Source organism: Hemicordylus capensis, chromosome 1, assembly GCF_027244095.1.
Source record: "Hemicordylus capensis ecotype Gifberg chromosome 1, rHemCap1.1.pri, whole genome shotgun sequence".
NCBI classification, from domain to species: Eukaryota; Metazoa; Chordata; class Lepidosauria; order Squamata; family Cordylidae; genus Hemicordylus; species Hemicordylus capensis.
This window is the reverse complement of record NC_069657.1, coordinates 238017361-238030549: the sequence shown is the minus strand read 5'-3', so window position 1 is coordinate 238030549 and position 13189 is coordinate 238017361. Positions and strand designations below refer to the sequence as shown.

At 46.8% G+C, this 13189-nt stretch overlaps 1 protein-coding gene across 6 annotated transcripts; it reads left to right on the top strand.

Annotated features, from left to right (window-relative positions):
* The first annotated feature begins 2354 nt into the window (after window positions 1-2354).
* LOC128339461 (ribulose-phosphate 3-epimerase) lies at window positions 2355-12347 on the top strand. Of its 6 annotated transcripts, none has more exons than XM_053283422.1 (6): window positions 2355-2479; window positions 7491-7570; window positions 8344-8483; window positions 9669-9803; window positions 9975-10061; window positions 11394-12347. In XM_053283422.1, exons 1-6 carry the CDS (start codon window positions 2397-2399, stop codon window positions 11514-11516), a joined length of 648 nt encoding a protein of 215 aa, XP_053139397.1. In that variant the 5' UTR covers window positions 2355-2396; the 3' UTR covers window positions 11517-12347. The 6 variants fall into 6 exon arrangements, with proteins under 6 accessions (XP_053139397.1, XP_053139395.1, XP_053139398.1 ...); XM_053283420.1 differs by lacking the exon at window positions 2355-2479 and adding an exon at window positions 2507-2695; XM_053283424.1 differs by lacking the exon at window positions 2355-2479 and adding an exon at window positions 2546-2684.
* The last annotated feature ends 842 nt before the right edge of the window (window positions 12348-13189 follow it).

Sequence of the window (13189 nt, the reverse complement as noted above, 5' to 3'; positions counted from 1 at the left end):
GCTGCTCTGGGAAGAGCAGAAGGTTCCCAGTTCCCTCCCTGGCATCTCCAAGATAGGAGATTTTTATTTTTTATAGGACAAGATTTTTTTATTGAACCAACAAACTACCGAAGCATACAGTATGTTGCCAAAGCACAATTATATACATAGTGGTTGTTTGTACATCATATATCTACAAAGATTTACACACAAGGATTTGGAAACACACAGGGTTATAAAGTATATGCAGGCAGTACTGTAACTCGGGGATGGGGGATTACAAGGCACATCAGGTAATCGGGGGGGTTACATCCAACGTCCATTTCTATAATTTGTCCCATTGCTGTTTAGAAGAGATACACTTGTCTTTTTGCACATAACCATACAAACTTTTCCAGAAGAGATTTACTGACTCATCCACGTGAACCTCTTGGTCGCATATTCCCTCCCTATTCCTATGCAGGAGCATTGTATAAATGACATACAGGTTTACTAACCTGATTACTAGAAGGGGAACGTTCCAATTCCCTAGTATGAGGGCACCCGTTCCGTCCCGTTTCCTTGAAGGTTTCTTTCTGGGACCTCGAAAAGAGGTTCTATCACTCAAACCCAAGGTTAGTTCTTCCCAAGTCTGTTTTTCCAAATCAGGCCACTCTAACAGCTTGCTTACTCCCTGACTCACTCTTTTGGCTACCACACACTCTTTTAAGAAATGTGAATGGGTTTCCCTGAATGTTTTGCCTAGCTCACTAGCTTTCTGTTTGCAGGTGATTTTAGAACACTCTTGCTGGTCCTTTGGGAGCCATGGCTTAGCCGCATTAAGTGGTAGTACTTGGTGGTATAAACGCCACCTCGTTTCCCATAAATGGAAAGGGACCTTTTTCTCCTTAAAGAGAGTGATAGAGTGATCGGGTTGCAACAAGTATTGTGAAGTGCAGTGTTTGTAGCGTTTACATTCTAAATCAGGTTTTTAAAAACCCACTTCTAGAAGATAGGGCTGAGAGAGACTCCTGACTGCAACCTTGGAGAAGCCACTGCCAGTCTGTGAAGACAATACTGAGCTAGATGGACCAATGGTCTGACTCAGTATGTGGCAGCTTCCTATGTTCCTATGACATATACAATGAACTTGCATATTAGAAAGTGTTGGGATATAAAGTCTGGGTGTTTAATGCTTAGGTAAATGGATCAGGAAAAGAGATCCTCTCCAACTATTAGATGACAATACTGTAGGTGTGTGCACAGGTGGTTTAAGTGTCAGTCAGACTTTAGACTGGTGGGTTCAGCCCAGTTCAGCCAAACCTCAAACCAGTCCAGTGGTTGGAGGAGGCACAGGAGTGGGGGCAGCGAGCCCCTAAGAATCCTGGGGGCAAGGGTGTAAACTTTGTGGGGGTGGCGGGGCTCAAGCCCCTTCCGGGATTTCCCAGAGGGGGTAATGCCTCCACCAGACTGTTCGGTGGGGGCAGTGGCGGCAGGGGGAGGGGTTCCAGGCCTCCACATTTCCGGGGGGAGGCAATGCCCTCCCACTAGGGAGCATCAGCAAGCTCTCATGCTCTAGATCATCAGTCAATTCAACAACACAGTCCTGTTTTGTCCTTCCACTCTCTGAAAGAGTATAACAAGGAGAAAAGCTAGGGTGCTCTAGGCACGCGGGTGCTCTGCCCAGTGACCCCATCCCCTAAGGGGGATATCTTACAGGGCTCACATGTGTAGTCTCCCACCTGCTTAGCGGGGGGGGGTCCATGCTTGCGACCACCAAGACCTCTCCTCCTATGGGCCCCGCCGTGCCCCACCCCACAGGAAATTGAGAAGTCAATGCCCCCCGCCAGAGCAGCCCCTGGGACTCTCACACATATGCAAGTATCGTATGCAAATTAGGGTGCCTGGCTTTGGAGAGCTTGAATATACGGCAACCCTAAACGTTTCAAAGCACAAAACAAAATCACCACACACAGATACACAAACTAGCTGGTGAGAAAAGGCAAGACTATCTCCTTCCTTCCCGACACGCCAGCTTTCCGTATAAACATGTTTGTGTTTTGTTTTGAATGGTGGGATTTATTTTTTTGTGTGGTACGAAGATAAATAGTCCATCCTGTGTGTGAACACCACCTTCCCCGCCTTCCAGTCTGCAGTGGTACAACCCAAGGACGGGTTTATTGCCTCCACGAATTGCACGAACAGCTTCTGCGCCGCCCAAACGGGAAACACACTATCGGCGGCGGGCGGGTGAGCAAGGAAAACCACCGGAAGACGCTGAATCCTATTGGCTAGGCATCCTTCCGTCCATCAGCCAGGCAGCCAATCGAGCTCCACCCGCCACATGAGGTGACCTAAGGGCGCGCCCACCTCGCTCTTTCGTAAACTGTAAGCCCCGCTCTTTCTCCCATCTCCTGGTCTTCCCGTTTTGCTGCCTGATGGAGGACGTCGTTCGCGTCTCACTTCAAGCCAGAGGGTGGGAGGACCACAAGAACTACATTTCCCATCAGGCTACGCTACGGTGACTTATTCCGGCTCTGCTGCGGACTAGAATTAGCACGTGACGCGGCCGTTTCCGGCTCGAGGAGACGGCGGGGTCTCGGGCACGGTCGGCCATGGCGTCCGGGTGTCGGATAGGTCCGTCTATCCTCAACAGCGACCTGGCAGCGCTGGGTGCCGAATGCAGCCGCATGATGGACTGTGGGGCGGACTATCTGCACCTGGATGTAATGGACGGGTAACTCCGCCGAAGCGCGCTCGGCAGCCCTCCTTCCCCCCCTGGGGCGGGGTCCGGGGAGGTGGCGGCGCTTCCGTGAGGTCCGTCTTTCACACGGCCTCTTGGTCACGACAGCAAAACCCGTGGAAGCCGTAAAATAGACAGGCACGAGTCACGCGCGGCCTTCCGGTCAGAATTAAGAGCCGCCGTCGGCCCTTGTCGGCTTTCTTTCTGGGCGTCTCTGTAGTGACACCCCCACCCCCAGATCTTGTTAGAGAGTAGAGATGTGCACGGTCCGGACCGGCACCGAAGGGGGGCCCTTTCTTTTAGGGCGGGAGGGCTTTCTTACCCCTCCTGCCTCTTCACCCCCTCCAGCGCCCGTATTTAACTGAATAACGGGGCGCTGGAAACCAGCCGCCGCCGCCCCCCCCCGAGCAGATTTACATACAAAAGTACCCATAGTAGCCCGCCCGCCAGCCAGCCCTCCCTCCCTCCCAGCCAGCCCTCCCTCCCTCCCAGCTGCCCGCCCGCCCGCCCGCCCCCTTACCCAAAGCTTCAGGAGGAAACGAGAGGAGCTACCGAACAGAGCTCCTCTCGTTAGGAAGGCCTCCAGCAGACTGAAGGCGCTTTGCGCGCGTGCACATGCGCGCGCCGAAAAGGACGCCGATCGCCGGAGGCCCGGTCTACCCGGCCTTTTCCCGGCGGGTAGACCGGGCCTCCGGCGATTGGCGTCCTTTTCGGCGCGCGCACGCGCGCAAAGCGCCTTCAGTCTGCTGGAGGCCTTCCTAACGAGAGGAGCTCTGTTCGGTAGCTCCTCTCGTTTCCTCCTGAAGCTTTGGGTAAGGGGGCGGGCGGGCGGGCAGCTGGGAGGGAGGGAGGGCTGGCTGGCGGGCGGGCTACTATGGGTACTTTTGTATGTAAATCTGCTCGGGGGGGGCGGTGGCGGCGGCTGGTTTCCAGTGCCCCATTATTCAGTTAAATACGGGCGCTGGAGGGGGCGAAGAGGCGGGAGGGGTAAGAAAGCCCTCCCGCCCTTAAAGTTATACCCCCCACCCGGACCCGAACCAGCCAGGGCCGAACCGGTCCGGCAGTTCGGCCATTCCTTAGAATGGCTGCCGGACCGGTTCGGACTCACCCCTATTAGAGAGAAAGAGAGAGAACCCCGTAAAGTGCCCAAAAGGGGTGGCCATGGATGCTCGTCCTGCCACAACAGACGAGAAGTCTGGAGGCACCTTCCACAACAATGTCTTTGTTATGGCATAAGCGCTGATGGGCCACATGAGCTGCAGATCCCTCTTGTGTCCTAGGAAGAAACTTGCCCAGATACAAACAGGCATATATCTTTCTATCCAACTGTAAGCAGCAGGACATAGCACTAAATGGGCTGAATGAAAGAGCTGCATTATGTATGCCACAATAAATCACTTTTTAAGGGACTGCAGGACTTTGTTTTTACTCTGAAAAAAGCTTGTTATTGAGCTTGCATTTCAAGTACCATTCTGATTCCGGGCTTATCGTCAGCCCTGGCATTTAATGCAGATATTACAATGACTGCTACCTCCAGAAAACACTGTTGCCTTAGTAATACTGCTCCCCCATGCCCAGTACATGCATGTGTATACACTCACCCCAGGGGTGTAACAAGGCTGGAGTGGGCCCAGAGACAAAATTTTTAAATGGGCCCCTCGCTGATACACACATTTCACAATATATAGTCATGTGACTTGTCTCTGGGGGACCCCTTGAGGTGTAGGGGCCCCCAGGCAGCCGCCTCCCCTTGCTTAATAGTAGTTATGCCCCTGACTCGCCCCTTCGTTTGTTTCTTGCTCTACTCTGAGCTTATTTGTGGTTGTAATTATTCAGAGAAAAGGAAATGCTGGCTTACATAAAGGTAAAGTGTGCCAACGAGTTGGTGTCGACTCCTGGCGACCACAGAGCCCTGTGGTTGTCTTTGGTGGAATGCAGGAGGGGTTTACCATTGCCTCCTCCCATGCAGTATGAGATTATGCCTGTCAGGATCTTCCTAGTTCGCAGCTGCCTGATATAGGTGTTTCCCATAGTCTGGAAACATCCTAGCGGGGATTCAAACCAGCAACCTCTGGCTTGCTAGTCAAGCCATTTCCACACTGTGCCATTAGGTGGCTCACTGGCTTGCATAGTGCAATTAAAAAAAAAAAAAAGGCCCTGTTCTAATGTTTGAGTGTGTTTAGTTTTAGTACGTAGTTATATGCCAGGCACATACCTGGTATATGTCAACTAGATACATTCCACATGTACCTAGTGTGGAATGAAGCATAGGCGAGTACTCTTCTCGCCCTGCACCCCTCACCCAAGCATGTGCCTAGCAGACTATTAGAATGGCACTTCCCAGCTGCATGTCTGTGGGCTTCTCATTGGTGTAGTGGTAACTTGGTTGCTTGCATCCCTCGGGAATGATGTTGGTGTCTAGTAATACTTTTATATATTATTATTATTGGTGGTGTTATTTATTCGATTTCTATACCGCCCTTCCAAAAAATGGCTCAGGGTGGTTTACACAGAGCAATAATAAATAAATAAGATGGCTCCCTGTCCCCAAAGGGCTCACAATCTAAAAAGAAACATAAGATAGACACCAGTGTCACTGGAGATACTGTGTTGGGGGTGGATAGAGCCAGTTACTCTTATATATCCTGGGTGGTGGTGGTGGCTTCATGGCACGTATCTTGAAAGATTGGTTTCCCCTTTATACTCATGCACAATATTAGTATTGCCATTCCAGTCAAGTATTGCACACTTGTATTGGACTGAGTGAAGAGCTAATTAATAGGGATGTGCAAGAACCGGTTCAGTAGTCTATTCCCAGACTGCCAAACTGGTTTGAAAGACCGGCGTTCAAGCCAGTTCGAAGGTGTGTGTGTGTGTGTAGTGTCTTTAAGGTGCGGGGAGGGTGTTCTTCCCCACCGCCTGCTGCATTTCCCTTGCCTGCGCTGTCCTTAAAATTGCTGGTGTGGGGCGGTTGTGTACCTCCTTGCTGCCCCGGTCAGCATAATGGCCACTTCCGATATTACCATGGCTGGGGTGGCAAGAAGGTACACAGCTGCCCTGTGCCAGCCATTTTAAAGACACCACTGGCAGGAGACATGCGGCACCCTGCCCGCGCCTTAAAGCTACCACGCTGCTGTCGAACTGGCCATCGTCAATTCCGTGTACATCTCTACTAATTAATTCTTTCCTCTTACACTTTGGTTAGACTGCAGACACTTTCCATGTTTCAAAAATGTTACATTTCAATAAACTACTACAGTTTTCGCTATACATGATTTGTATTAGTTGTTAATAACATGTACTGAACTATAATGGTGGAATATGCTTCATCAAATGCACTTCTTAGTGCATATATTTAAGCTTCATACAGCCCCTCACACTTTTTCGGTCCTTTTGATGACACCTCAGAGTTTCATCTGAAAACGGAGCTGTCTTCTCACCTTCCCTTGTACCTGTTTAATCAATGGGTGATTGGGGAGCAGGATCTTGCCCCCTGGTCCTGAACTCTGAATATTTGGTGGAAGATGAGAACGTGTATTGCTGTATGTGAAGGGCTCCCAGTTGTGTGGAAGAACTTAGGCACATAGAACTCAATTTTATTTATTCATTCAATTTCTATACTGCCCTTCCACAAATGGCTCAGGGCAGTTTACACAGAGAAATAACAAATAAATAAGATGGATCCCTGTCCCCAAAGGGCTCACAATCTAAAAGGTAACATAGACAGACACCAGCAACAGTCAGTGGAGGTACTGTGCTGGGAGGTGGATAGGGCCAGTTACTCTCTCCCTGCTAAATAAAGAGAACCACCACGTTAAAAGGTGCCTCTTTGCCAAGTTAGCAGATTTTAATCTCCCCCTGAATATTTGGTGCCAGGTTAGTGGATGTGCAGGGGGTAGGACCAAGGATGTAGATTTCAACTTCACTGTTCAGTCATACATTGACTGAATGTGGGGAAGGGAAGAACAGGACTACAATGTGACCCTTATTCTCAAACAAGCTTTATTATTGGGGTGTTTTGTTTTTTTTGGCTGGTTCCTTTTTGGAAACAGACTTCCAAGTTGTACAAAAGCAGTCCTACTGGTCTGGTTTGCATCACATAACCAAATTCCTGGATGCAGGGAGAATTGTAGGTCCTGTTGGAGTTTGGGAACGCTTCAGTCCTGCACACAATTTAAAATCTTACTGAAGTTGATGGGATGCGAGGCAGCCTAACTGTGTGTAGGTTTGTAGCTAAAGTGTGTTGAAATATTCAGAGTGGTGCAGTGTGAACATATATCCAGGCCTTGACAAATTCTGTTTGGATCTAGGAGCCAGACAATGGGCACTTGATAAAATTACTGGACTTAATGACAGACATTGGGGAGGGAAGGGTCAATGGGCTTCTCTTTATCACTTATAAAAGTACTATACGTAGAACAGAAACAAGGCACACTGAGACAAAGATTTGATTAAATAACTGTTTCAATATCCTAGTCTAGGTGCCAGGCAGGCTCCCTGGCACCTGAGATTTGTCAAGCCCTGATATCTGTGCGTATATTTGTATATATGCACACAAGTGAGCACAGACAGCGCATCCCTCAGCAGACTCTCATGTCTGTCATGGCAGACATCTCGCTAATCTGTGATACTGAACTGGGAGACTTCTAAAATTTTCCTGCAGCCCTACAAAGGCACAACCAGAAGCTACTTCAGACTTGAACTTGATTGGCATTTGTAACAGAGCCCAGTTCTTCCAAACATTCATTCAGTAGGAATCTTAATAGTTATTTTTTTCCCAATTGGGTAGACATTTTGTCCCAAACATCACTTTTGGCCATCCTGTCGTAGAGAGCCTTCGGAAGCAGCTGGGTCAACCGCCCTTCTTTGGTAAGCTATTAACTGTATTATTTAATGTTTATGTCCTATTAAACAGTCTAATAGATATTTTAACATATTTAAAATTTAAAATACATGATCACATATTTTAATCACTTGCCTGCTCCCAGTTGGTTCTTAGGCAGCAGAGTGGACATTCTTTTTCAAAATCTTAGCCACCAGCATCAACTTTCAGAAGCCAGTTCACCCAAATCTTCTGTAAGATCAGAACATTGTCTGACATGATATTCAGCATTCCAGCACCTAAGTATCAGAGCTGCTGTGGATGCGCAGGCAGTCCTGGCGCTGTTAAGGAACAGTTGGGCAAGCAGCGCTACTGCACTTATCCCCATTTGCCGCGGTGGGTATGGCGGCAGCAGTAGCGTCCCTTGTGCAACCACTCATTTGTAACAGCATCGGGTTGCCTGTGCATCTGCAGCAGTCCCAATACAGATCATTCATGTTGGCCATTAATATTAATGGCAGACCTGGGATATATTGTTGCTTTGTCCCCTTCCTGCTTAAGCACAACTCTGAGCTACTAGGATTGTGTAGATCGTGTGGAATTAACTCCGTGATTGTTAAAGGGATCAAAAAATACTGCTCAGCTATAAAGGTAGTAGGGCAAACTGTCTCTTCTGCCACCCAGACACAGCTCCTGACTTCATTCTAGATCCTGGGACTGTCTACCAAGCTTTTTAATTGTATGAATGTCTTCATGAGGTAGTGGCAAAGTAAATGCAGTGCCTTTCATTCATGTTTCTGGTCTAATTGGTTCTTTCCAGATATGCACATGATGGTTGCCAAGCCAGAGCAGTGGGTGAAACCAATGGCTGTAGCAGGTGCTAACCAATATACCTTTCACATAGAAGCCACAGACAATCCAGGGGCACTCATTAAAGATATCAGGGAGAATGGGATGAAGGTGAGCAGAAACTGCAGATGTTTCATTACAAAAACCTGTGCAACTGCTGCCGTTATTTTACTGTCCTTTGTAAATTCCTGTATATCTTTTGCCACTGAATAGTTAATCTGCAGTGTACTTTGACATTGTAAGAGTGCCTACACCCAGCAGAGCACACTCCCTCTGTTTACATGTGAGTCACAGTTCTAGGTATTCCGGATTGGAGGACGCAAATGCAGAGATGAGGTCAAAGGAGACTCTTTAGGAGGAGGCAAGGCAGATAAGCAGCACAGGGGAGAGCCTGTTCTGTGACTGTGTATGTTGGGCTGGCAGGAGCCTTTAATTTCCTGCAATACCCTAGGAAGTTTGGCAGCATACTCCTTGGGAATTACTACCATAAAGAGTAGATTGACCATTATAGCTTAAGAGTTTGTCCAATTGGCAGTTGCTTCTGCTCTGAGGAGGAGAGCTGGTCTTGAGGTAGGAAACATGACTTGTCCCCTTAGCTAAGCAGGGCCTGCCCCAGCTGCATATGAATGGGAAACTTGATGGTGAGCACTGCTAAGAGATTCCCCTCCCTCCCTGGCATCTCCAAGACAGGGCTGAGAGAGATTCCTGCCTGCAACCTTGGAGAAGCTGCTGCCAGTCTGTGTAGGGGCAATACTGATCTAGGTGGACCAATGGTCTGACTCAGTATATGGCAGCTGCCTATGCTCCTAGTGTTGTGCTCTTGCCCACAGGGCCACTTTGCCTTTCTCCTAGAATGTCCTCACATTGGTTTGGGAATACAGCTGTACAGAGCGCACAGCTGTCATTCTGTCGTCACCTTTATTATCCATGTGTCCTAATGATGCAACTGCAGCTGAAGCAGTGTTTGTACTCTTGGGATGCAACAACTGGAAAAGGGGCATGTTACCTTTTTAGTAAGAGTACTTACTGGAAGCACTTACTACCTTCCTGGAAAAGTAAGGTCAGTGCTTGCAGGTTTTGATGAGCTTGAGCAAGTGTTACCTAAGAGCACTTGTTGCAAGAAATGTTTCCCACTTTGGTGACCCACTCCCCCCACCATCTTCAGTGCAGGGAATATCCTGGTGACAATGGGAATTACTTTGAAGCTCGTGTTCTTATTTGCCTTGTAAAAAGCTCAGTTCTAACCAAAAGGGAGGTTCTTTTAATGTGCAGCCATGTTGTGTTCCTCTTTGGTAGGTTGGTTTGGCCATCAAGCCAGGAACTACAGTAGAATATCTAGCACCTTGGGCCAATCAGATAGACATGGCTTTAGTTATGACAGTGGAACCTGGATTTGGTGGACAGAAGTTCATGGAAGATATGATGCCAAAGGTATGTTTGACACTTTTTATTGTTTGTGGTAGAGCAATAGTGCATGTGGCAGGGTCATGGGAACTTAAAAAAAATTGAGTTCAGAAAGTTTATACTGAAATTTCATGTCCATTTTTTGCATACTTACACTGCAGCTTGTATGACTTGGTAATGTTTTTCTGCTCTGACTAGATTCATTGGCTGAGAACACAGTTTCCTTCCTTGGATATTGAAGTAGATGGTGGTGTAGGGCCTGACACCATTCATAAATGTGCAGAGGTAAGATGCAAAAAGCAGTTGTGTAACTAGTTTTCCAGGTGCTTCGGGCTTCAAATATTTATACAGTACAGAGATGGGGCTGCCTTAGGAAGAGCAGCTGCATCTTTGCATGCAGAAGCTTCCAGGTTCCCTCCCTGGCATCTCCAGGATAGGGCTGGGAGAGATTCCTGCCTGCAACCTTGGAGAAGCCGCTACTAGTCTGTGAAGACAATACTGAGTTAGATGGACCGAGGGTCTGACTCAGTATATGGCAGCTTCCTATGTTCCTATGTACAAGCATTATAATTTGATGCTCCATTACATTAAATAAAGGGTGAAGAAACTGGCAAGTCTCCTCTGCCAAGGTTTTAAGCCAAGGGCTTGTAAAATTTGCTTCTTGAAGATTTGTTTTAACAAGCCTCTGAGATTAGTTTCAAAGCCTGGCTTGGGGAAATTGGACCAGGATTGCTGCTACTTATATTGTAGCAAGCAGCATTTAGAAATGTTTATGAAAACCTGTGGAATTGTTATTATTATGATGTTTGTTTTGTTATATTACAATAATAAAGCGCTTTGTTTTTAAGCATTGTATACAACTAAAACAGAAGGGTCTTCAGTAGGTATGTACAAACAGGCTTGACATTGAACTGGTTCGGTTTGATTGTTCAGGGTCGAACTTGACTCCCCACCTCCGGGTTGCAATGCTTTTTAATTTTAAATGTAATTTTTTTTAACACTTACCCCTCTGGGGGAGTTGTTTGTCTGCAGAGGTTACCGCTCCCCCCGCTGGCTTCCCTTATTACAGAAATCGGCCGCTCTAACCCTACCCCCCCACTTCTGACAACTCCCCCAGAGGGATAAGAAAAATAAGTGTGGAGCCCCCACCTCCTGGGCACACCCGTAGTCTTCAGATTTACAAACTAAGAATAAAATACAAGACTGCTTACAGGAAGGAATGGAAAAGTAAAAGGGGAGAGTGTCAGCTGGGATAAGCCAGGGGAACAGATACTTGTTAAGGAGGTGCTTGAATGTAAAAACAGAGGGAGAGAGTCAGTTGTCAAGTAGAAGGCAAATTCAGAGATAAGGAAGGGAAGTCGCAGATAGAAAAGGTAACCTTAGGTTGAACCAGGGAGGGGTGTGTGTGTGTAGAGGAAAAATAAACAAATACAAGAAGCTTTAGAGGACGACAAGGGAAGCATTAAGCAGCAATAATTAGGACAGAGAGAAGAGGCTTAAAGGTAGAAGGGAGACCAAGACGAATATGAAGCATGTTATAAAAACTGATGGAATGCTGTAGATGCACAACATACAGTCCTCTTCCTGTTAAATATAACAAGCTTTATCCTGTTTCAGGCAGGGGCAAATATGATTGTGTCTGGCAGTGCGATAATGAAAAGCGATGACCCCAGAGCAGTGATCAACCTTCTGAGGAATGTGTGTTGTGAAGCTGCCCAGAAGCGTTCTCTTGATCGGTGAAACCAAGTTACTCTCAGAGGAAGACTGCAAGCTGCTTTCTTGTCTGTGGGTGGGTGGGATAACCATTATGGAATGGTGTTGCTGCTAAGACAAGACTGCAGTACTGAAGATTCATTCCTCCATGCAAAGAAGCAGCAGTATACAAAATGATTTGTCTTGCCAACCTGGAAAAGTTCTGCTCCAGCATTATCCCTTGACTTCTGGAGGCAGGTTTGTAATACACAGATACTTGATTGTACAAAGCAGCTTGCCGTGGAAGACAAATATGCTATATTAAACATTTAAATTGGTTCATTCCTTAAATCTTAAATGCTTGAAAATAAACACGTGAGATTGAAGAGTCTTTAAAATGACTGGCTTTGATAACCTTGACAGATATAATAATGGAAAAGAGAATAAAGGAGCAGGCAGTTTGCTTTTGAAGCTCAATATGGAAATAGAATCATTTGCAAATACATGGAATTTCTAAAATGCCACCATTTTGACTGCTCTTTGGTTTTAATATGTCAGAAATTGAAGGTACTTCAGTAAACACATTACAATTTTGAAAACCTGTAAGAGAGATTTAATGTGCACTCAATATGCAGTATATCTTGCATGTGCCATTAACTATTACAAAAGTTTTACAGCACTTCTGTATTCCAGAAATTCAGTTATGCTGATAGTAACGAGAATTTTTTACTACCTTGTCATCTGCTAGTTAAGCAAGCACTCTTTGAATGGGAAACAGAACCTCCCTCCTACTCAAGAGAATATCGTCTAGAGCTAAATATGACATGCAACCTCAAGCTGATAACTTCATTATGAAAATAAAAGTTTTGGCAAACATGAGATTTCTACGTCTTCCTTTAATGTGTTTGACATTAGTCTCTTTCATTAGGCTGAATTCCTCCTCAGAAGTAATTTTGAAGGGGCCGTATTTTGAAACGAGCAAAGGTCCCAACCTATGTTACTCCAGATGTTACTGAACTACAATTCCCCTCATCCCAGCTACAATTTATTGTGGGAGGGGATGATGGGAGTTGTAGTTCAGCAATGTCTGGAGTACCGCAGGTTGGGAACCCCTGCACTAATGGAAGGCACCAACTGCAGAAACAAACGGTGTGGAAGATAAAGTTCTAGTGGCTTTATTTTTTTGGAAGAACTGCATCAGTTGCCTGAGGAAGAGTTTTTACTGCTCCCAACCATGTTGGGCATCTCCTGAGGTAGTCTCCTCTCTGTTGACTGACTTCCACACAAGCCGAGATGTCTAGAGTAAGGGCTCTAACCTCCCCCTCTATGCAATGGAGCTGGTGCTTTAGGCCCTCATGTGCCTACATCCTAACTTGCACATGGGGAGTGAGAAGGTGCAGTGCTTTAAAAGCCCACTGCCTGTATGTCAGGCTAATATAATCCATGATGAAACTCTGAAGGGAGAATCTAGAATAACCTGAGGACAGATTTTTGAAGATTTTGAAACATGCTGTGCAGTGAGCTGCCCAGCCAAGCAGGATGTGCACTTGTTGCTTCTCCAGTGGAGGCTGCTCTTTGTCTCCGAAGCTAAACCACACCACTCCTGAGGGGCACAGCCTCTGCCTTCAGAAGCTGCATGGATGGGCTCTTGGCTGGCACAGAAGCAGCCATTAATGCGTCCATCTTGGATGGATATGTCAGCCAGTAGCAGTAACATTAGT

What these genes read in the sequence shown, in the direction of transcription:
- LOC128339461 (XM_053283420.1), top strand. Translation starts at nt 2,574, where the DNA reads ATGGCGTCCGGGTGTCGGATAGGTCCGTCTATCCTCAACAGCGACCTG. An exon ending in TCAGGGAGAATGGGATGAAG is followed by an intron (nt 8,484 to 9,668) that starts GTGAGCAGAAAC and finishes CCTCTTTGGTAG; the next exon opens with GTTGGTTTGGCCATCAAGCC. An exon ending in CCATTCATAAATGTGCAGAG is followed by an intron (nt 10,062 to 11,393) that starts GTAAGATGCAAA and finishes ATCCTGTTTCAG; the next exon opens with GCAGGGGCAAATATGATTGT.